General features: G+C 43.6%; 1 protein-coding gene across 2 annotated transcripts in view; it reads left to right on the top strand.

Moving 5' to 3' along the window:
- Window positions 1–23,248, top strand: part of ATP10D (ATPase phospholipid transporting 10D (putative)) — an 85,133-nt gene that overhangs the window by 55,541 nt on the left and 6,344 nt on the right. For both annotated transcript variants that reach the window (XM_045018886.1, XM_045018885.1), the window contains 9 exons: window positions 291–479; window positions 3,738–4,356; window positions 5,512–5,615; window positions 6,183–6,309; window positions 18,155–18,339; window positions 20,040–20,349; window positions 21,045–21,121; window positions 21,658–21,783; window positions 22,332–22,532. In XM_045018886.1, the coding sequence (XP_044874821.1) occupies window positions 291–479; window positions 3,738–4,356; window positions 5,512–5,615; window positions 6,183–6,309; window positions 18,155–18,339; window positions 20,040–20,349; window positions 21,045–21,121; window positions 21,658–21,783; window positions 22,332–22,532 (1,938 nt within the window). The remainder of the gene's footprint in view (window positions 1–290; window positions 480–3,737; window positions 4,357–5,511; window positions 5,616–6,182; window positions 6,310–18,154; window positions 18,340–20,039; window positions 20,350–21,044; window positions 21,122–21,657; window positions 21,784–22,331; window positions 22,533–23,248) is intronic.

The raw sequence follows: 23,248 nt of genomic DNA, 5'->3' as shown, positions 1-23,248 counted from the left end.
CCCAGAAGTGCTCCGAATCTAGCAGGATGGAGCCTTTGTTAGCCGGAGGACATTGCCCAAACTTCTCTAGTGCCTCCATGTTATAAACTGTAGTAGGTTTTACTTTTTTTCAGTTTTAGATTAACTTCCCTGCAGCAGCTGCCAGTAGGAGTTTGGGAAGTGATTATTCTATTTATATGCACTTTATTCATTGTAAAGTCTTGCAACACTGAAACTGTCTTGTGCCAGGAACCACATCAGACCTTTTGTAACTATATGGTAAGAGGATATCTATTTTATTTGATCAACAGGAAACTGATGTTGTTCCAGACGCAAAGCTCATGGAGAAATTTAGTCAAATTAGCTGTCATTCATATGCACAATCAGAAGAAACTGACAGACCGCCATCCTTGGAGACAGTATATATCACTGACTTCTTTCTTGCTCTGGCAATCTGTAATACTGTGATAGTTTCAGCTCCTAACCAACCACGTCAAAAGGTAAGGAAGAAAAATCTGCTACTCAGGTGGTCACACTTCTGACTGCTGCAGCATACTATAACTTTTTCGTGTTTTCTCTATAGTCTTTTTGCATGGGGAGAAAACAAGGCACTGCCATTTAAAAGTGGTCATTTCCCCCTCCATTGGTTTGCCGTGTTTGCTTGAAGGAAAAGAATTATTGTACAGTTGAAACTGAACAGTCCAGTAAGTTAATGCATCATATACAGCTAACAAAAGTTTCCAGTGAGTCAGGCTTGCCTTGAATACTTTATACTACGTCTGTCAATTAATCGCAGTTAACTTGCGCGATTAACTAAAAAAATTAATTGTGATTAAAAAAATTAATCACAATAAATCTCAGTTTTAATCATACTGTTAATAGAATACTAATTGAAATTTATTAAATATATTTGGATGTTTTCTACATTTTCAAATATATTGCTATAAATTACAACACAGAATACAAAGTGTACAGTGCTCATTTTATATTAATATTTTTATTACAAATATTTGCACTGAAAATGATAAACAAAAGATATAGTATTTTTCAGTTCACCTCATACAAGTACTGTAGTGCAATCTCTTTATTTTGAAAGTGCAACTTTTTTTGGTGTTATAACTGCACTCAAAAACGAAACAATGTAAAACTATAGAGCCTAGCAATCCACTCAGTCCTATTTCTTGTTCAGCCAATTGCTAAGACTTAACAAGTTTGTTTACATTTATGGGAGATAATGCTGCCCTGTTCTTATTGACAGTGTCACCAGAAAGTGATAACAGTCATTTGCATGGCGCTTTTGTAGCTGTCATTGCAAGGTATTTACATGCCAGATATACTAAACATTCATATGCCCGTTCATGTTTCAGCCACCATTCCAGAGGACAGGCTTCCGTGCTGATGACGCTCATTTAAAAAAAAGCATGCGTTAATTAAATTTTGACTGAACTCCTTGTGGGAGAACAATATGTCTCCTGCTCTGTTTTACCCTCATTCTGCCATGTATTTCATATTATAGCAGTCTTGGATGATGACCCAGCACATGTTGTTCGTTTTAAGAACACTTTCACTACAGATTTGACAAAACACAAAGATGGTACCAATGTGAGATTTCTAAAGATCGCTACAGCACTCAATCCAAGGTTTAAGAATCTGAAGTGCCTTCCAAAATCTGAGAAGGATGAGGTGTGGTGCATGCTTTCAGAAGTCTCTTAAAAGAACACTCACGGAAACTACAGAACCCAAACCACCAAAAAGGAAAATCAACCTTCTGCTGGTGGCATCTGACTCAAATGATGAAAGTGAACATGCGTCAGTCTGCACTGCTTTGGATCATTATCAAGAAGAACCCATCATCAGCATGGATACGTCTTCTGGAATGGTGGTTGAAGCATGAAGGGACATACGAATCTTTAGGGCATCTGGCACGTAAAATGACGCCAGCTACAACAGTGCCATGTGAACGTCTGTTCTCACTTTCAGGTGACACTGTAAACCAGAAGCAGGCAGCGTTATCTCCCGTAAATGTAAACAAACTTGTTTGTCTTAGCGAATGGCTGAACAAGAAGTAGGACAGAGTGGACTGGTAGGCTCTAAAGATTTACATTGTTTTGTTTTTGAGTGCAGTTATGTAACAAAAAAAAATCTACATTTGTAAGTTGCACTTTCACAATAAAGAGATTGCATTACAGTACTTGTATAAGATGAATTGAAAAATACCATTTCTTTTGTTTTTATAGCACAAATATGTGTAATCAAAAATAAATATAAAGTGAGCATTGTACATTTAGAGTTCTGTGTTGTAATTGAAATCAATATATTTTAAAATGTAGAAAACATCCAAAAAAATTAAAGAAATGGTATTCTATTGTTGTTTAATCGTGCGATTAATTGTGCAATTAATTTTTTTAATCACTTGACAGCCCTACTTTATACTTAGCTTTTACAAGAGGAACTCTAAGATTAAATTGGATTTGCCATTTTTACTATGTTCTATTCGCCAATAAAATGCCTGATTTTAATGCCCCATCCAGTATGAAAAATGTGGTATATAGCAAACTGTAGCTGCCTCCTGGCATTACTACAAAGCTAGGGAGAGCCTACTTTTCAGTTTTATACTGTAATAATAATTAAAACATACCTACATATGGCAGCTTGGATCCATTGCTAAGGTACAACAGCTGTTTTATGGGTAGTGATCTTCCTCTTTTCAATAATAAATTATCACTTTCTTAGTAACTGGAACTCATTTTTTTTTGTTTTTTTTTTAATGTAATCCAATTTATCCTCTAAGTAACCTTATTTTAGAAAAGGTTAGAGTTGAACTTCCCACAGAAAGCATGTGATTACTGTAAGTAAATGTCACTTAATTGAAAACTTGTTCCTCTTGCTAAATTGCAGGGTTTCAGACCTATAATGGGATGCAGATCTTTAGAATGTCATATTTGTAAATCTGGCTTTGCTGCTGCATTCAAAAAATGGTTGATGGGAAAAAATAGCTTATTTCCCCTAAGCAATAGTACAAAAAACTCCTATCCAGTCACCGTAACCTAATTCACAGATGGAAAATATGCTAAACATTTTAAATAGTAAAATACATTCCATAGCTCTTTGTAGTGTTTTTCTTCTTCCGAGTGCTTTATAACCACAAAACATTAGCTGTTTGCAGTAGATGTAAGCTATGAACTGTAGTACTGTTCTGATCAGTGTCCAATATTCTAAACCGAGCATTTTGTATTGTTTTTTTTCTGTGTAAGTCCAAATAATAAGAAAAGGATTTTATTTCTAAAAGTTATTTTTAGGTGATTATTGTCACCTTTTTTGTGGGGCAGGTTTAATCCTTGTATGCATCTGATTGATTTAGAATAAACAGAATAAAACTTTAAGTCCATTTGCTGTGAAATTAAAAAAAGTTAGAAAGTAAGTCATGCTATTTGTTTCATTATTGGTCCAAATTCTAGAAATGAACCACAGTCATTAATCAGACTTGGAATGAGTGTAATTTTACAAATCTGAAGTGTTTACAAGTTGATGTGCTTGGAATCTAATTACCTATGGGTTTGACTGAATTTATTTAATAGAATTATATGGTAATATATATACAAATTTAAGTCCAAAACATCAGCATTGAAGTTTAAATAAGCAATATACAAAGAAAAATATCCTTGCTGAAATAAAATACCTCCATTACGAAATGAAATTGTTTCAGCACAGATATAAATGTTTTTGCTGATTTTTATTTATTGTTAATTCTGTTGCAGATGAGACTATCTTCACTAGGTAGAATGCCTATTAAATCCCTTGAGGAAATCAAACAGATGTTCCAGAGGTTGTCAGTCCGAAGGCTGAGTTCATCACCAGCTCCAAGTGCAAAAGAGTCATTCTCTGAGAGCCCTAGTACTTTTGGGAGCAAACTATCTATTTTCAGAGTGAAGCTGGCTTCACCTGCTATGGAAGGGGTGGCCCAAACAGTTAATGAAGCTCAGGATACTGATAGCCCACAATGCACCAAAGTACCTCCACTTGGACCACTAGATAGAGTGGACGTAGCTGCAGGCAGTGAGCACTCTGATGCTGGATCATCTCTTGAACAATCTATAGCTAAGCTGTGTTATGAGGCTGAGAGCCCTGATGAAGCTGCACTAGTTCATGCTGCCAAGGCTTACAAATGCACTTTACAGTCTAGGACTCCTGATCAAGTTACTGTGGACTTGGCTGCTTTGGGATCCTTGACATTTCAGCTTTTGCACATTTTGCCATTTGACTCAGTACGAAAAAGAATGTCAGTAGTAGTTAGACATCCGCTCTCCAACAAAGTGGTGGTGTACACGAAAGGTGCAGACTCGGTCATTATGGATTTGTTGTGGACTGGACCTTCCGGTACGTACAGAACTTCGTCAGCTCTTGGTTTCATCTTTGTATCTCACAAAAGTAATTGAATCATTTTTTTTTGAATGACACATAAAAGAAGGTAAATAACTAAACAGACCTACCATAGTCAACAGCTCTCTGGTTCCTGTGCTCCTACAGAAATATCTAGTTATTTATTCCTTAGGTACCACTGTGACAGGTGCTTTACAGACACCCAAGAAAGATAGGAAAATTGGGGTTCAAGACCTCAATTCAGCAAAATACATAGACACCGCTGAGCTTTAAGCACATATGTACACCCATTGAAGACAATGGGGCTATTCCTGTGCTTAAAGCACCTGCTCAAGTATTGTGCTGAATTCAGGCCACCTATTATGATAGTAACACATCTTATTAATGAACGTGTGAAATACACTATATTGGAGTTAGACAGTGTCCACTCTTTATTTATGTCAATAGTTCTGAGTTCTCAGATAGAACTTCTAATACACCGCTACCTCGATATAACGCCACCCAATATAAAACGAATTTGGATATAACACGGTAAAGCAGTGCTCTGGGGAGGCAGGGCTGTGCACTCCGGTGCATCAAAGCAAGTTCAATATAACACGGTTTCACCTATAACGCGGTAAGATTTTTTTGGCTCCCAAGGACAGCGTTATATCGAGGTGGCAGAGGTGTATTAGATGTTAAAAGAAGGAGGCATACTTGTGGCACCTTAGAGACTAACAAATTTATTTGGGCATAAGCTTTTGTGGGCTAAAACCCACTTCATCAGATGCATGGAGTGGAAAATTCTTAATGAGACAAATCAATTGAAGTGGGCTATTATCAGCTGGAGGAAAAACCTAATATTAGATGTTGTCATCTGATGTATGAACTGTGTCTGTAGAGTTTGTGGCACCTTTTACTTATGCCTGTTTATTTATGTGGCAGACACTTTTGGACTCTGCAACAGGAAACATTGACTTCTGTAGTACAATTTCTTGTTTGCTGTTGCACTATAATGATTAATTTACATGGAATGGAAAACACCAACTGCTTTTTATTGAAGGTCATTGAGGGCAAGAAAACATGTCGTCTTAACTATATGGATCAGTGGTAAATGTCAGTAAGTAAATGTCAACAATGCATATTTTACATCCCTTTTTTAAAAAATTTCAGATGATAAATCAGAAATGGAACAAAAGAAAATTAAGGAGAGAACTCAGAAACACTTAGATGATTATGCCAGAAGAGGACTGCGCACATTGTGTATAGCTAAAAAGGTAACTTATGAAGAGATTTATGGTAGTTCATGAAATGACATACTTTCTCTGGACTGTGGAGTGCTGTAGCTCTGAGACATACGTAACTACTTCTAAACAAATGCTTGCATATCAGCACTAGACTTTTATTTAATTTTGTGTGATCAAAGAAAGATCAAAGTTACTGAATAACTTCACTTTTAACTGTCATAGCTAGTGGCAGTGGAGGACGTAAATTGGCTTAATATCTACAGCTTTATTAATAAAATTGTGATTAACAAATAGTTAACCCAGTTTTCTGAGTAAGACGTGGGAGGTGAGCCTGGGTCGGTTTTATGGCTTCACTTTCAAACCATATAAAGCTGACAGTGTTGCGTGGTTTGAATGCGAAATGTCATTTTGACATTTTAGGTGAGTTTCATTTTGGATTCAGAGCTGCCCAGAAATTCAAAATATAGCTCAGCATTAATGAAAGGGAAAGAAATTTGCCCAAACCTCTCTGTAAACAAACCTCAGAGGTTGTATAGCTCAAGCACTGAGTAGAGCTGAGGCTTTGATCTCTCTGTTTTTCCCCCTCTTCCTCCACAGGTGATGAGTGATGCAGAATATGCTGAGTGGTTAAATAGTCATTTTTTAGCAGAAACCAGTATTGACAATAAGGAAGAGCTGCTGCTTGAATCTACTATGAAGCTTGAGACCAAGTTAACACTCCTTGGTAGGTAGAAAACATTATCGCTTGCTGGAAACTGTATTGCAGTGAAAATCTGCTTGAATAAATAGATTCATTTTGTAAGGCACTGTGCAAAGCTGAATTTGTTCTTAAAGTGGCTTTCTGCAGACTTAGGATTTATGGCTTGTTATTAAATTTCCGTATACAGAGCCTGATACAAATCCCACTGAAGACAGCTGAAGTCTTTCCAGTGTCTGTAATAGGTTTTGAATGAAGCCCAGATGAAGTCTCTCTAGCTCTGCGTACAGCAGAGCATCTGGGCATTGCCAATGATATTATAAGCCTGTTAGGAGATTGTAGCGTGTCACGGACTCATGCTAAAGTGCATTGCTGGTGTAGCATGGTGCAGTTAGTGTCCCTAGACCATTTGGTGGTAAAACGTCAGCCACAGCTCTACACTAACACTCCTCCTGGGCTAGTTCACTTTAGCTATGGAAGAACTGGAGAAAATCTTCAGTGTAGATGCAGCCAGACTGAGCGGGGAAGGTGGGACAGGCCTCCTCATGCCTGCAGGATGGCAGTCGGTTTGTGTGTTGGGGTAGTGGCTGTGGACAATTGCTCATGAGGTGACCTTTGAAAAAAAGTCAAAGACTAGATTGTGGCCGTGGGGAAAAAACAGCCCTGGCTAGAAGCAGAAGAGAGACTTTTTCTGTTGACTTTTTTTTTAATGATATGCTACTACCATGTAAAGAAGGTAGCTGTGTCCACCTTTATGCTGTGTGACTTTTTATATTTTTCCAAGTGGTAGTTGCTTTGCTTTTTGTAGAGTAAGGGTCAGATTGTGCAGCAGTGATGAGGGTGCAGGGAGCCTTCTCCTCGTAATCCCTTGTGTCCCGTGCATGGACAGGCACAGTAGCAGTCCTTGGTACTAGACAAAACAAGGGAATGCTCCCTCCTAGCTAGGGTGACCAGATGTCTGGATTTTTTAGGGACAGTCCCGATTTTTGAGTCTTTTTCTTATATATGCTTCTATTAGCCCTGTCCTGATTTTTTCACGCTTGTTGTCTGGTCACCCTACTCCTAGCTCTCTTGGGTGTCAGGGAAGGGAGGAGCGAGGGTGTGACATTACCTAGGGTACAAACAACTTCATCCCTTCAATTCTCCAGCCTAGGGTGTCTTTTATACTGCTTTGTTGGTCTGCTCACACACAGCCTCCAGCATGTAAATCACTCCCAGTTATACTGTATGAGTGTTCTAGCCAGCCACTTGTCAATTACACTGCAGGGCAACACCAGCATACTCCCAGTTCTGTAATTTACCCCAGAAATGTGCATTTTGTACTGCCCACCCCTGGCCTGGACAACACAATCTCATACAAAGTCTATCACTTTATTAATAGAAAATGATATGCACAAATCTCATTATCTCAAATGGCACTTCCCAAACACTTCAATCCAAGCACACTGGTTTAGATAAAACAAATGTATTAACTACACAGAGAGAGCTTTTAAGTGACTACAACTAATGAGGCATACAACTCAGAAATGGCAACAAGGAAATAAAAGGTAAAATGCAACTAACACCTAACTTAAGCCAAGTGAAGACAAAGCAAAGGTCTCTCTCACCACACATTCCAGCGGTCTTACTGGCTGAGCCTCTCTCAGTCAAAATCTCTCCCACTTGGCCCAGTGCTGCTTCCTTTGTTCCTCAGGTGTTGATAATGCCGTGTGTAGAGAGTAAGGGAGAGATGATTTGGGACTTTTTCTGTCTTCTCTTGCACAATAATCATCTTCGGCTGAGGTGCAGGAGATAGAAAGTCTGTGTGGACAGGAACCTCAAGCTGTTTCTTTGTTGAAGATGTAGATTTTTGCTCACTTAATCAGGGTTGGGGTGCACCCCACAGTTTCAGGACCTCTGTTCTATAGAGAGTCCAGGGAGCAAGAAGATTCCAGCAGGGCCCTGAGTCAATAAGGAGAGAGAGCTCTCCAAGCAGGGAGGCCTGGGAAAGACCCTGATCAAACAAGGAAGAGGCTGAGGAATAGCCCCAGAGAGGGCAGAAGGTTTGAAGTGTTATTTGGAACAACTTTGACACCAGAAGGGGCGGGCTAAAGACTGTGACCCAGTTGGAGGGCCGAGTTATTGAGAGAAACCACCACAGTGCTGCAGTGGCTTTCACCATACTAGCACCCCCTGCTGAGAGAGCTGCGATGCCATGCCTGGCCACAAGGGGGTGCCTAGTGGTGAGTGGACATGGGCGCTGACAGCTCTCCGCTGCAGGAGCCTTTCCCTGCTGCCTCCCTCCCTGTGAGAGCCTTTCACTGACACGGGTAGCTACACACTGCAGTGTGGATGCAGCCTGGTTTTCGCTGCAGCATGTAGCTATGCACCAGATAGACTCGCCGCTGCAAGTAGTGTGCGGTGTAGAAGTAGCATTAGAGGATGAAGAGCAAACAGGTGGAGTCAGTCCAGTTACTATCAAGGTCACAAACAGAGACTTGGGATGGTCCATAGTCCCTGGTTGAAGAGATGCCATAGAGAAGGGTGGAGTCCATGCTGATGTACAGGGAGTCCCAGTCCTTTGGCGTACCAGGTGGTGGGGACCAACAGTTACAAAATTAAATCACTTTATTAAAATCTCTATTGAAATAAAATGTAGTTTCCAGTAAGGATATCCTTTCTGTGCCATAGGGGGTGTTTGTTTCTTTATGGTGCTGCACTGTGCACAAAGCTGGGCCCCAGCAGTATATACTTCTAATCTGCCCTAGATTAGATGGAGAAGGAAGCAAATATTGCAGCAGGACTGTATTAAGACAATGTACTCTCCCAACCCTGAAGATAATTTTTTGTTCCTCTCGCCTGCCAGCTGAGTCTGAGTGAAATGACTTCCAGGCACTGAAAGAGCAGGGGTCTTGAAGGCGTTGTCTCCTAGTGCGTGGTTGGCCACTGGCCAATCAGCTGTGTGGCAGCTGCTTGATGAAACAGCAGTAGCAAGCGTTTATCTGACCATAGGGCCCATGTCCCCATTACCCTATCTCAGTCCTCCGCTGCATTGCAGTTCATTGTTTATCAGAACTGGGCACTAGGAAGGAAAGACAAGTCCGTACAGTGAATGCTTTTTCTTTTTCTTTCAACCATCCAGTCACAGATGGGTTTGCCCTGTCATTGTGGAGTGAACAGGGCCAGTGCAACCATTTAGGCGACCTAGGTGGTTGCCTAGGGCGCTAGGATTTGGGGGGCGGCATTTTCTTTGGCAGCGACCGCAGTGGCCGGATCTTCGGCCGCCCCCGTCGCCGCCGGCATTTAGGCGGAGGGAGCTGGGGCAGGGGAGCGTGGGGAGGGAGCTGGGGCAGGGGTGCGCGGGGAGCGCCACCTGCAGCAAGTAAGGGGGGGGGCGGTACGCAGGGGAACTCCCCGTCCCAGCTAACCCCTACCCCGCCTCCTCCCCAAGCATGCCGTGGCTGCTTCGCGTCTCCCACCTCCCAGGCTTGCGGCGCCTAAGCTGATTGGCACCGCAAGCCTGGGAGGCGGGAGAAGTGAAGCAGCGACAGCGTGCTCGGGGCGGAAGCAGAGCAGGTGTGAGCTGGAGTGGGGGGGATGCCCCAGGGTGGGGGGTGGGGAGCTGCCACGGGGGGGCACCTCAGGGCGGAGGGGGGGAGCTGCCGTGGGGGGGGGGGGCTCAGGGCAGGGGCTTGGGGACGGGGGAGGGCGCAAGGTGGAAGTTTCGCCTAGGACGCGAAACATCCTTGCACCGGCCCTGGGAGTGAAAGCCAGTAAATTATGGTTCTACCCAACCAGCTGCTGTCCTCTGGCATGTGGGGAGTCTTTGCTTAGGTTTACAACTTAGTTCCCATTGTGGGACTCTCTTATGCCCCAGATATCCTGCAAGTCAAACCATATCTGCGGTTACAACACAGTTCTATTTTGTAGTGTGAACAGGACATAAAATGTGTCCCTGAGCCTTGCTAATTCAGGGACATGAGTGTGTTTCAGAGCTGTTCAGATACACTGCCTTGTGTCCCCTGATATGGTTCTGTCTGTTAAGACTGTGTGTTAGTAGCATTGTGCTAAAATCCTAGACAATCTTTCAACTTGAAATCTGGCCGTATTGTACTAAAATGCCACATGAAAGCTCTCAGTCTTGCAAGGCTTATCAATGGACATAGGGCTGAAAGTTGCGGGGAGAGAGAATGGAAAATTATGATAAGTTCGCAGGAGCAACAAGAGGAAAAACAGCGGAAGAATCTGTTCAGCATCTTAGATGTCTCTACACAAATACAAGCAGTTTGGGGAAGAAACAGGAAGAACTGGAAGTATTAGTACATAAACTAGATTATGACTTAATTGGAATTACGCAGGTTTGGAATATTGGTATAGAGGGGTATAGTTTGTTCAGGAAGAACAAGAGGGGAGGAGATGTTTCCTTGTACATTAAGAATGTATACATTTGTTCTGAGCTCCAGAAGAGTTGAAAGCCTCTACGTGAAGATAAAAGGGGGAAGGAAACAGGGGTGATGTCACAGTGAGGGTCTACTATAAATCACCAAATCAGGAGAAGGTGGTGAATGAGCTATTTCTGGCACAACAGAAATAACCAAAACACAGGACCTGGTATTAGTGGGAGACTTTAATTACCCAGACATCTGCAGGAGAAATAATAAAATAATAAGGCAAAATGTCCAATAAGTTCTTGGAATGTTTTGGGACAATTTTTTGTTTCAGAAGGTGGAAGAACTAACCAGGAGGGCAGATATTTTTAAGCTTGATTCTAACTAACAAGGAGGAATTGGATTTGAATCTGAAAGTTGAAGGCAATTTGGGTGAAAGGAATCAGGAAAGGAAGGTGTGAGAGCAACAGAATAGGGACAGTAAAATTAACGAATCAGGCTTTAACAAACTAAGGGTATGTCTACACTACCAGAGTAGTTCGATTTTACTTACCTCGAATTTGTGGAACCGACCTTACAAAGTCGAACGTGTGTATCCACACTAAGGACAGTAATTCGACTTTGAGAGGCCACACTAACGGGGCAAGCGTTGACATTGGAAGCGGTGCACTGTGGGCAGCTATCCCACAGTTCCCGCAGTCCCCGCTGCCCATTGGAATTCTGGGTCGAGCCCCCAATGCCTGCTGGGGGAAAATATGTGTCGACTGTCGTCATTCAACCGTCACTCTCGCCCTCCCTCCATGAAAGCGCCGGCGGGAAATCTGTTTGCGCACTTTTCTGGTCAGTGACAGCGTGGACGCCACAGCACTGCGAGCATGGAGCCCGCTGCGATCATCGCTGCACTTATGGCCGTTGTCAACTCCTCGCACCTTATCGTCCACCTTTTTCACAGTCAGATGCTGAGAAATCGGGCGAGGAGGCTCCGGCAGCGCGGTGAGGACATCAAGTGTGAGAGTGGCGCAGACCTCTCACAAAGCACGGGACCCCGTGCCGTGGACATCATGGTGGCAATGGGTCATGTTCATGCTGTGAAACGGCGATTCTGGGCCCGGGAAACAAGCACGGACTGGTGGGACCGCATAGTGCTGCAGGTCTGGGATGAATCACAGTGGCTGCGAAACTTTCACATGCGTAAGGGCACTTTCCTTGAACAGTGTGACTTGCTGTCCCCTGCCCTGAAGCGCAAGGACACCCGGATGCGAGCAGCCCTGACTGTGCAGAAGCGAGTGGCCATAGCCCTCTGGAAACTTGCAACGCCAGACAGCTACCGGTCAGCAGCGAACCACTTTGGCGAGGGCAAATCTACCGTAGGGGTTGCTGTGATGCAAGTTGCCAACGCAATCGTTGAGCTACTGCTCTCAAAGGTAGTGACCCTGGGAAACGTTCAGGTCATAGATGGCTTCGCCGCAATGGGATTCCCAAACTGCGGTGGGGCTATAGATGGAACTCACATCCCTATCCTGGGACTGGACCACCAGGCCAGCCAGTATATTAACCAAAAGGGCTACTTTGCACTGGTGGACCATAGGGGACGTTTTACCAACATCAACGTTGGATGGCCAGGCAAGGTTCATGACGCGCGTGTTTTCAGGAACTCTGGTCTGTTTAGACGCCTGCAGGAAGGTACTTTCTTCCCGGACCACAAAATAACTGTTGGGGATGTGGAGATGCCTACAGTGATCCTCGGGGACCCAGCCTACCCGCTAATGCCCTGGCTCATGAAGCCCTATACAGGTGCCCTGGACAGTGACAAAGAACTCTTCAACTACCGGCTGAGCAAGTGCAGAATGGTGGTGGAGTGTGCTTTCGGACGTCTCAAGGGGAGATGGAGAAGCTTACTGACTCGCTCAGATCTCAGCGAAACCAATATCCCCATTGTTATTGCAGCTTGCTGTGTGCTCCACAATCTCTGTGAGAGCAAGGGGGAGACCTTTATGGCGGGATGGGAGGTTGAGGCATAGTCTGGCTGCTGATTACGCCCAGCCAGACAGCCGTGCGATTAGAAGAGCCCAGCGGGAAGGAAGCGCTGTGCATCCGGGAGGCTTTGGAAGCTAGGTTCCTCAGTGAGCAGGGTAACCTGTGACTATTAAGTTTGTTTACAGAGAAGCTGAACCTGCCCCCGTTTCTTTACCCAGTTAATATTGACTATCCTCTGCAGTTACATACCCCGTTCACCCCGTTCGCCCCCTTCCAACACACGTTTAAAAATAAAAAACATGGAACTTTGTTAATAAACACCGTTTTCTTTAGTACTGATTTCACGGTAAAGGGTTAAAACTGGGACGCAGACTGTGGTGGGTAGGGTGTGTAGTGCTGCAAAGACCGCTTCTAAACTCGAGGAATGACAGGCTCCTGCTCCTAGAGCGGTGCGCGGTGGCGGACTGGTTATTTCAACGGAGCCTGCCACCCCTTCTTCTCGGGACTCTGTGTGTGGGAGCTATGTGACTTTGTGACGGGGGAGGACGGTTACAGATCATCTGCTGCGTGGCTCTGTGATCCAGGATAAGGACTGCTGCATAAGATCTCTAACCACCCTCCCCCGCCACAAAGTCACATAGCACCCCCGAAACAGAACATGAAACAACCTCCCAAACTGACCAGGGTGCCTAGAGACTGCACTGTGTGTGTGACCTGCTGCTGAACCTGCCCCCGTGTCTGTACCCTGGTAAAGGTGACTGACCTGTCCAATTACCAACCCCCTTTCCCCCTTGAAACAGTCTCCTCTAAAAGAACATGACAGAAACAGTAATTAACAGAAAAGTCTTTTTTATTATCACCTAGACAGTTAGGGGATGAAACTGGGATGGGGGCTTGGGTGAGGCAGGAAGGAAAGGACTTCTCAAAATTTAGGGAATGAGAGCTTTTTGGTAATTGAGCACTCTGCAGGGGTGGAGTGACAGTTCTCATGGCCCCTGGCGCCCCTCCTTCTTGTTACTTTGGGTGAGGGGGGTATGGGACTTTGTGGCGGGGGAGGGCCGTTACAGATACACTGCAGTGGGGCTCTCTCCTCTTGCCTGCGGTCCTGCAGAACATCCACAAGGCGCCGGAGCATGTCCGTTTGCTCCCTCATTAGTCCAAGCAGCGTTTGAGTCGCCTGCTGGTCCTCCTGCTGCCACCTGTCCTCCCGTTCACTGTGTGAGCGCTGGTACTGAGACATGTTCTCCCTCCACTGGGTCTGCTGTGCCGCCTTGGCTCGGGAGCAGCCCATAAGTTCAGAGAACATCTCGTCCCGTGTCCTTTTCTTTCGCTGCCTAATCTGCGCCAGCCTCTGTGAGGGGGATGCCGGGGCAGGTCGGGAAACAGTCGCAGCTGTGTGATGGGGAAAAAGGGAGTGAATTCCTTACAAAGATACATTTTTGCGAACAATGAACATAGTCTAGTCTGTCTCTGTGAACAAGACCATGCACAGCACCTATCTCATGCACACTCAGGACAAGTTTGAATTTTCGTCCTTCGCATTCATTGCCTGGGGTCTTGCACTGGAGATCAGACAAGCGGGGCAGGACAGCAGAATTCGTGGAGCAGGCACACATGGTAAGCCGTAGACTTTTGGCTGCTTAAACCTTAATGTATAGCAGTGCCCTCCTTTCATGCTCAAAGCAATGGTCATAGCATTTGCAAGTTCCTGCTGCCGGCAATCCGGAAAGCATGAACTCTGCCCCTGTTCCACCCCCTCGCGGCTGTCCCCGGGAAAGATCCCTGTATGCTGCCCCTCTACCGCCTCCACCACGTGGCTGTAAACCAACGCTTATTGTTATGTAAAGGAACAGTCAAGCATTCCCAATACTAACATTCCCCTAATTCAAAGCAGGACACCCTGAGCGAGATCAGCCTGAGGAGGATCACAGACAGAGATAGAGACCGCATGCTGCGTGAAAGCCAGCACAAACCAGGGGCCTATGCCGCCATGCTCGTCGAGGCAATGCTCCCAGAGTACCTCCTGATAGCCTGGCGTGGAAAAGTGTCCTACCACGGAGGACCCAATAAGGCCGCTCTTCCCAGGAACCTCCTGCAGAGACTTTTCGATTACCTCCAGGAGAGCTTCGTGGAGATCTCCCAAGAGGATTTCTGTTCTATCCCCATATATATTGACCTTCTTTTCACATAGTTAATATTACTGCTCTGTTAAAAATAAATGTTTACATGTTTAAAGCACTTACTGACTGATCCTTCCCCTGATTCAGGTTCCGTGTTAACGGCTGGGGAGGGTTGGTAGGGGATCTCAGTGAGGGTGATGAAGAGATCCTGGCTGTCGGGGAACTCAGCGTTGTAAGCGCTGTCAACTGCCTCATCCTCTTCATCTGCTTCCTCATCTTCCCCGTCTGTGAACATCTCCGAGGAACCGGCCGTCAACACTATCCCATCGTCAGAGTCCACGGTCAGTGGTGGGGTAGTGGTGGCAGCCGCACCTAGAATGGAATGCAGTGCCTCGTAGAAGCGGCATGTCTGGGGCTGGGATCCGGAGCGTCCGTTTTCCGCTTTGATCTTTTGGTAGCCTTGTCTCAGGTCCTTGACTTTCACGCGGCACTGCGTTGTATCCCGGCTGTATCCTCTGTCTGTCATGGCTTTGGAGACCTTCTTGTAGGTCTTTGCATTCCGTTTTTTGGAGCACAGCTCCGAAAGCACAGACTCATCGCCCCACACAGCGATCAGATCCAAGACTTCCCGGTCAGTCCATGCTGGGGCCCTCTTTCTATTCTGAGATTGCATGGACACCTCTGCTGGAGAGCTCTGCATCGCTGCCAGTGCTGCTGAGCTCGCCACGATGTCCAAATAGGAAATGAGATTAAAACTGGCCAGACAGGAAAAGGAATTCAAATTTTCCCGGGGCATTTCCTGTGTGGCTGGTCAGAGCATCCGAGCTCGGACTGCTGTCCAGAGCGTCAACAGAGTGGTGCACTGTGGGATAGCTCCCGGAGCTATTAACGTCGAATTCCATCCACACCTAGCCTAATTCGAGCTAGCCATGTCGAATTTAGCGCTACTCTCCTCGTCGGGGAGGAGTACAGAAATCAAACTAAAGAGACCTGTATGCCGAACTAAATAGCTTCGTTGTGTGGACGGGTGCAGGGTTAATTCGATTTAACGCTGCTAAATTCGACATAACCTCCTAGTGTAGACCAGGCCTAAGAGAAATAGTAGGATGGTCCTATAGGTAGAAAATCTAAGGGAAAAAGTAGCTCGAGAGAGCTGGCAGTTTGTAAAAGTTAATATTTAGGGTGCAACAGAAGACTATCCTAATGCAAAGGATAGATAGGAAGACTAGTACGAGGCCAATGTGGCTGCATCAGGACCTCGTTAATGACCTGAATTAAAAAAGAAATCTTGCAGCAAGTGGAAACATGGACAAATTGCTAAGGATCAGTACAAAAGAGTAGCATGAGCATGTGGGGACAAAGTCAGAAAGGCTAAGGCTTGAAATAAGTTATGATTGGAGAGGGACATAAGAAACACAGAGAAAAGAGGGTCTATAAATACATTAGGAACAAGAGCAAGCAGAAGGCTGAGGTATTTAATGGCAATTTTGCTTTAGTCTTCACTAAAAAGTTAATTGTGTCCACATACTTAACACAATATTCACAACAAGGGGGAAGGAGTGCAAGCCAGGATAAGGAAAGAACAGGTTAAGGAATATTTAGATAAGTTTATTTAAGTTGGCAGCACCTGAAGAAATTCACCATTTGGTACTTTAAGAAGTAGCTGAAGCAATCTCAGAACCATCAGCAATTATCTTCAAGAGCTCATGGAGGATGGGTGAGGTCCCAGAGGACTGGAGAAAGGCAAACATGGTACCTTGTCCTTAAAAGGGGGAATGAAGAGGACCCAGGGAATTGGGCACAATCAGCCTAACTTCTATATCTGGAAAGATACTGGAACAAATTGTTAAACTATCAATCTGTAAACACTGAGAGGATAATAGGGTGATAAGGAATAGCCACCATCGTGGATCTGTCAAAAAAACAAATAACGCAAACAAACCTAATTTCCTCCTTTGACAGGGTTACTGGCCTAGTGGATAGAGGGGAAGCAGTAGCCATGATGTATCTTGATTTTTAGTAAGGCATTTGACACAGTCCCACATGACATTCTCATAAGCAAACTAGGGAAATGTGGTCTCCAGATGAAATTACTATAAAAGGGGTGCAAAACTGATTGGAAAAAATGTACTTACAGTGTTCCCTTTAATTTTCCCCACCCATCTGAGGAACGAATTTTATTATGTGCACCAATATGGAGGTGATGTGTGACACATCGCCTTCACATTGGTGCACATAACAAAATTCATGTGGTGAGGGTGACCTGCTACCTATTAACTTCATTTGTTCTTGTATTATGAGGAGTAAATAACACTTATGATTTCATAGACCTCTATCGTATCTCCCCTTCGCTGCCTCTTTTCCAAGCTGAAAAGTCCCAGTCTTATTAATCTCTCCTCATATGGAAGCCATTCTATACCCCTAATCATTTTTGTTGCCCTTCTCTGAACCTTTTCCAATTCCAGTACCATTCAATTTTTTCATTAATGACTTGGATAATGGAGTGGAGAGTATGCTTATAACATTTGTGGATGACACCAAGTTTGGAGGGGTTGCTAGCACTGCGGAGGACAGGATTAGAATTCAAAACTACCTTGATAAATTGGAAGCAGATTCAAATACACAACTACAAAATGGGGACTAACCAGCTAGGCAGTAGTACCGGAGAAAAAAGATCTAGGGGTTATAGTGGGTCATAAATTGAATATGAGTCAACGGTGTGATGCAGGTGTGAAAAGGCTGATATCATTCTGGGGTGTATTCACAGGAGTGTTGTATGTAAGACGTGGGAGGTAATTGTCCTGCTGTACTCGGTACTGGGTGAGGCCCCAGCCGGAGTACTATGTCCAGTTCTGGGGCCCACACTTTAGGAAAGATGTGGACAAATTGGAGAGCAACAAAAATGATAAAAGGTTTAGAAAACCTGACCTGTGAGGAAAGGGTAAAAAGACTAGGTGTTTTTAGCCTTAAGAAAAGGAGACTGAAGGGGGACATGATAATCATCTTCAGATCAGTTAAGGGGTGTTGAAAGAGGATGGTGATCAGTTGTTCTTCCTGTCCATTGAAGGTAGGACAGGAAGTAATTAGCTTAGTCTGCAGCAAGGGAGGTTTCGGTTAGATATTAGGAAAACCTTTCTAATTATAAGGCTAGTTAAGCACTGGAATAGATTTCCAAGGAAGGCTGTGGAATCCCCAGGACCGGAGTTTTTAAGGACAGGTTAGGCAAACACCTGTCAGGGATGGTTTAAGTATATTTGGTCCTGCCTCAGCAAGGGGAACTGGACTAAATGAACTTTCAGATCCCTTCCAGCCCTAAATTTCTATGACTCAATGACTAATTAGAATTTTCCATGTTTATTTGTTTTGTCTTTTTAATTTTTGCTTTAATCCACATGCTTTTTATCGCAGGTGCCACTGGGATTGAGGATCGCCTGCAGGAGGGTGTTCCAGACACTATAGAGGCACTGCGAAAAGCTGGAATCAAAATTTGGATGCTGACAGGAGATAAACAAGAGACTGCTGTCAATATCGCATATGCTTGCAGATTATTGGAACAAGATGACAAAATCTTCACCCTCAAATCTCTAAGTAAAGTGAGTGGAAAAGGAGATTGCCCTCCCTGTCACCCCACAAGCAATTTTTTTTTGCCAGAAATGATGGTCAGACTATACTAGAAGCGCTATTTAAAATTTTTTTTTTTAAATTACATGTTTTCTAAGATGTCCTTTATATACTGAAAAACTGGGAGTCTTTTTCCCCCACCCTGTGCATAAAGTATATTTTACATTTGTTTTACAGAAACCTGTTTCTAAATACAACCCCTAAATGATTGTTAATTATTTAAATCGACTGCAATGTCTCACTTCTCTTTGTATTAGGAAAATGTTTGCAGAAAGCTAGACCTTGAAGTATACTGGGAATATAGTGACTGGTCAAAGAATTATTGACATGGAAATTGTGTTAAATTTATTTTTTTGCTGCTCTGTGTCATATTTTCCCTCAGCCGTGCTTGATTAGCATTAATACACAAGGAATTATCTTATTAAAATGGTATTACAGACAGAGATCCAGAGCATTAATCTGCTTGCATTTTTTAATGGAGCAAAATCTTTTTTTCCTTCTCCTTTTGAAAATAGTTCAGTCATCTGGTAAATAAAACAGTGTTCAAATTTGCAACTGCAGTGGGAGTCAAACTCAGTCTTGCTTGATAATTGTGACATCTGCTGGATGTTTATAACTAATTGCATTTTGTTTCTCTGTTTTTGTGAGCTATTTAAGATTTTAAAGAAAAAATGGCTAACCATTATCCAGATTAAGTGACCTGCAAAAATAGTTATGTAGTTGAGGGTAAACATGGGCACACAGAGTTTACCTACTTCTCCTTGGGGAAATAAGGAGTTTAGTTAAAGTTTAGTTTAGATTGGTTTACCCCCCGTCTTTTTTTTTTTCTCACTACACTGCTGCTTGCTCAATACATGTGTGTGGGGAGGACTGGGCATGTGATAACATTTTGTTCTTTATGATTTTTTAAAGAATGTGTGAAAGGGGGGTGTGTGCTTTGCTTGTACTATACCTTAGAAACTCAGGTCATTCCTTCTTTGGGAGATTCTCTGGTAACTGGATAATTAGTGCAACAACAGATTGAAAAAGGAAGGGATTTTTAAGTCATTCTATAAAAATTGTTGGATATTTATTTTTGTTCACAGCCATCTGCCTTCCACAATTGCTTAACAATTTGGATAAATGGTGCCTTAGTGCTGCAATGCTTGGCTTTTTTGGTTAGGGTGTTAGCTGTAACAATAAACAGGCTCTGAGATCCTCCAGCAAAGCATGACATCGTTGAGATGTCTAGGTAAAATTAGAAGCAGACACAAACTTTTTTTTACAAATATCTTTTGGGCCTTTTGATAGATTATAAAGAGAAAAAAAAAAAAGGTACAAGGCCAATTTTTTTGGAAGGCTTTGCAGGTCACCTTTAACCTGGATTTAAAAGGTATCCCTGGGTTTCCATTCCAAACTAAACAAATTAAGAGAGCAAAAGACTCATAACTAAGCCTGATTTATATCACAGAGTTCTTAATGGTCATTACTCTCATAATAATCCAGTAACTATTTTCCCAGTTAGTAGTGCAAAATCCACACCAATCTGCTTAAACAAGGGTGAACTGGCCTTCTCTGCAGACAGCAAACTCTGTCCAACTGTAATTTTAAAAAACAATAGCGCTGGAGAGCCAATTGAGGTCAGGGTAGAAGATAGGCTGATGTAACGTCCTTTCTTTTTGCCTTACACAAGGATGCCTGTGCATTGTTGATGAACGCTATTTTAGAAGACATCCAAAAAAGTATGTATGCCCAAAAAAATCACAACTCCAAACTTGCGAGCGTCTTTCCAGCTCCCTCCACCCAAGCTCCAGAGTTCAGTGCCAGCCTGGTTATTGATGGAAAGACTTTAGAATATGCCCTACATGAGAGCCTGCAAAGTATCTTCCTGGAACTTACGGAGAGGTGCCGGGCTGTGGTCTGCTGCAGAGCAACGCCCCTGCAGAAAAGTGAAGTGGTCAAATTGGTGCGAAACAGGTTGAAAGTGATGACACTAGCCATAGGTGAGTCTCCGCCCCAGCTGCGCGCTCGGTGATTTCTGCTCCCTAGAAAAAAGAGGAGCTATTTTTAATATTTTTGTTGCTGTCTCTTATACATTTTACCCATGGAAGAGATGAACTACCTAGGGCCAAATTCACTTCTGGCATAAACTGGTATAACTCCGCTGAGTCAATACTGCCAGTGAATTTGGCCCTTAAATTAGTTACTGAAAGCCCTTCTTCCTAGGCTTGCAATAACAGTAATACTGATGCTTTCTCTGGTACTTTATCAGTTTGGTTTTTTTAAGGGGTATATGGGGGGAGTTTTTCTGCCATTCTCTATCACAAATATCCCCTGTGAGAGAGAGACAGGAAATGGTCCAGTCTCTTTCACGTAGAGCTAGAGATAACAAAGATCCCAGTTCTGCTGTCCCAAGGTATCGGCAAGTTTCTGAAAAATGTAACCGCAAACATCCATTGGGCACTATTTTCCTGTAAAATCCACTGCTTCCCGTTACTAGCTTTCTATTCATGGGGTATTCCATAGTTTACAGTGTTGATTAGAACAATAATTCTTAGTATTCTGGGCAGTGTTCTGATAGCTTTGTCTCCTCTCGCCATCCCTGTGTAGACTGCATTAGCCAGCAAAGCTACCTCCATGTTGTGTTCCAACTAAGAATATCTTCTTATTCCTCTCTCTCTCCCTCCCTCCCTGGAAGGTGATGGTGCCAATGATGTCAGTATGATCCAGGTGGCTGATACTGGAGTGGGACTCTCAGGCCAAGAAGGCATGCAGGTAGTGGAGACAGAAAACAGCTGCAAATCAAACCAAACTCAGATTGAAATATAATCAGAGTTCAGCTTTGAGGTTTAGAGACTACACAATACATTGCCACAGAAGGGACCAGCTTGTGTTCTGAGCTCACTCCCAAGCCTGAGTGCTTTTCCAGGAACAATCAGAGGCTCAGCGCTGCAGGGGCTTGTGCTCTTGGACAAGGGAGCCTGTTGCTCGTTACTGAGCACCCTGTTCCTCAAACTCTCCCTGTTGTTCCTAGCCAACACATGGAGCCCACATGAAGTTGGCATGGATGTACGTGAAGGCAGAGATTGGCCTCCTACATCTGAGATGTTAGTCAGGGTTGTGTTTGTGCAGCCTCTAGCATGTAGGGACTCTGATATGAACAGAGCACTGGTTGCTACCTTAGTCCGTATGAACAATAAATAGTAGCAATGTAATATAAATACCCCACTCATTTGTCTGCATTTGATGCACATCACGTCTGGTATTTTAACTGTTCAGGTGTCACAACTCTTTCTTTGTTTGTGTTGCAGGCTGTGATGGCAAGTGACTTTGCAATTTCGCAGTTCAGACACCTCAGCAAGCTGCTGCTTGTCCATGGTCACTGGTGTTACACCAGGCTGGCCAACATGATCCTTTATTTTTTCTACAAGAATGTGGTATGTAGCTACAGAGTATCCGGGCAAAGGTTCTTGGTTTGTGTGTGTGAGAGGGTGCGATTTGGTTACCTATTCTTGCTGGGTTTTCCTTGTGGCTTTTGAAGGTAGAGACAGTAGACTAAATGCATAATGGTCAGAAATAAAGGGCAAGCATTAAGGGACTCAACTTTCAAGCTCCTTTGGCAGAGGGCTGAGCCTGTCCATCTGCCTTGGATTGAGCTCACTGCTCCAGATTCATTTAAAATCACTTAAGCTTTATCTGTTTTATTTAAAAAGCTATCTGTAGTCATTACTGGGAGGCAATGACAAGGGGAATATTTGAATGAGTTACGCATCTGGACAATGGATTTTGAAATATTAAGACATTTACCAGTAAAATTATATTTTAAGTGCAGTGTCAGGGCATGTTTGTTTGGAAAGCAAGTGTATATTTCATTTCCTGTAGACCATCTGTAACAATACAGAGATAAGATCTGTCTTCTTTTTCCTGAGCTTGCATAATGCTCAGCTGTGGGCTTTGGTTTGTTCTTTTGTCTTTGAATTGTTAGGCCTATGTAAACCTCCTGTTCTGGTACCAGTTCTTTTGTGGGTTTTCGGGAACATCCATGACCGACTATTGGGTTTTGATTTTCTTCAACCTCCTCTTCACTTCGGTGCCGCCCATCATTTATGGCGTTCTGGACAAAGATATCTCTGCAGAGATCCTCATGCAGCTGCCTGAGCTTTATGTGACTGGTCAGAAGTCTCAGGTACGTTAAAGAATCGTTGGCCTGAGGCAGATTGAGATGCTCAAAATTGGTTTCAGCTTTTTTTCTTTGCTGCATGCTCCTCATCAGTTAAAACACCTTTCTTGTCTTAAACCATCTGGAGGGGACATGCAACTAAAAGCTATTTTTCAGAGGTCATTAGGCCTCTTGCTGTCTTGAGGGGTGGGTAGGAAGGAGGAGAGAGGGGAGCTTCTCTGGCTGAGGCTGTGAGCTAGATGAATATTCTGTTACCAGTATGTTCTGTATTGGCTAATGCCCAGTTTACAATGGTTGAGACACAGCTGTCCACAAGATCTCTAGAAACTAAGGTACCTGTACTTCAGTGTCATTGAAGGACTCAGCTACCACAGTGATGAGCACAGTGCAAGAACCTGAACAGAGCAGAATTTACTCCACCTTGTGGGACCATCTTCAGCTAAATCCCATCATTTTGGGTTCCGTTCCTCCTGATGCCTGCTGTCCTGGACTTCGCAGCTCCCTTCTGGATACTTTGTGTCTGCCTGTAATGAATCAGGAAAACTTTAATGACATGTTTAAAATCAGCAAATCACGTTAGTCTGAAAAAAGATTGTTTGTTTTAAAGTTAAAATGAGGCAACTCATTCAGCCTTTCCCTGATTTATGCTTTGCTCAGCATGAGTTGTAGCAAAGTTTTTACTCGTATGAATTTTGAGGGAAGTAAAGTACCATATTCTAGTG

Source organism: Mauremys mutica, chromosome 5 (assembly GCF_020497125.1).
Source record: "Mauremys mutica isolate MM-2020 ecotype Southern chromosome 5, ASM2049712v1, whole genome shotgun sequence".
Classification (NCBI taxonomy): domain Eukaryota; kingdom Metazoa; phylum Chordata; order Testudines; family Geoemydidae; genus Mauremys; species Mauremys mutica.
The sequence above is the reverse complement of the archived record's forward strand: the minus strand, read 5'-3'. Positions and strand labels throughout refer to the sequence as shown.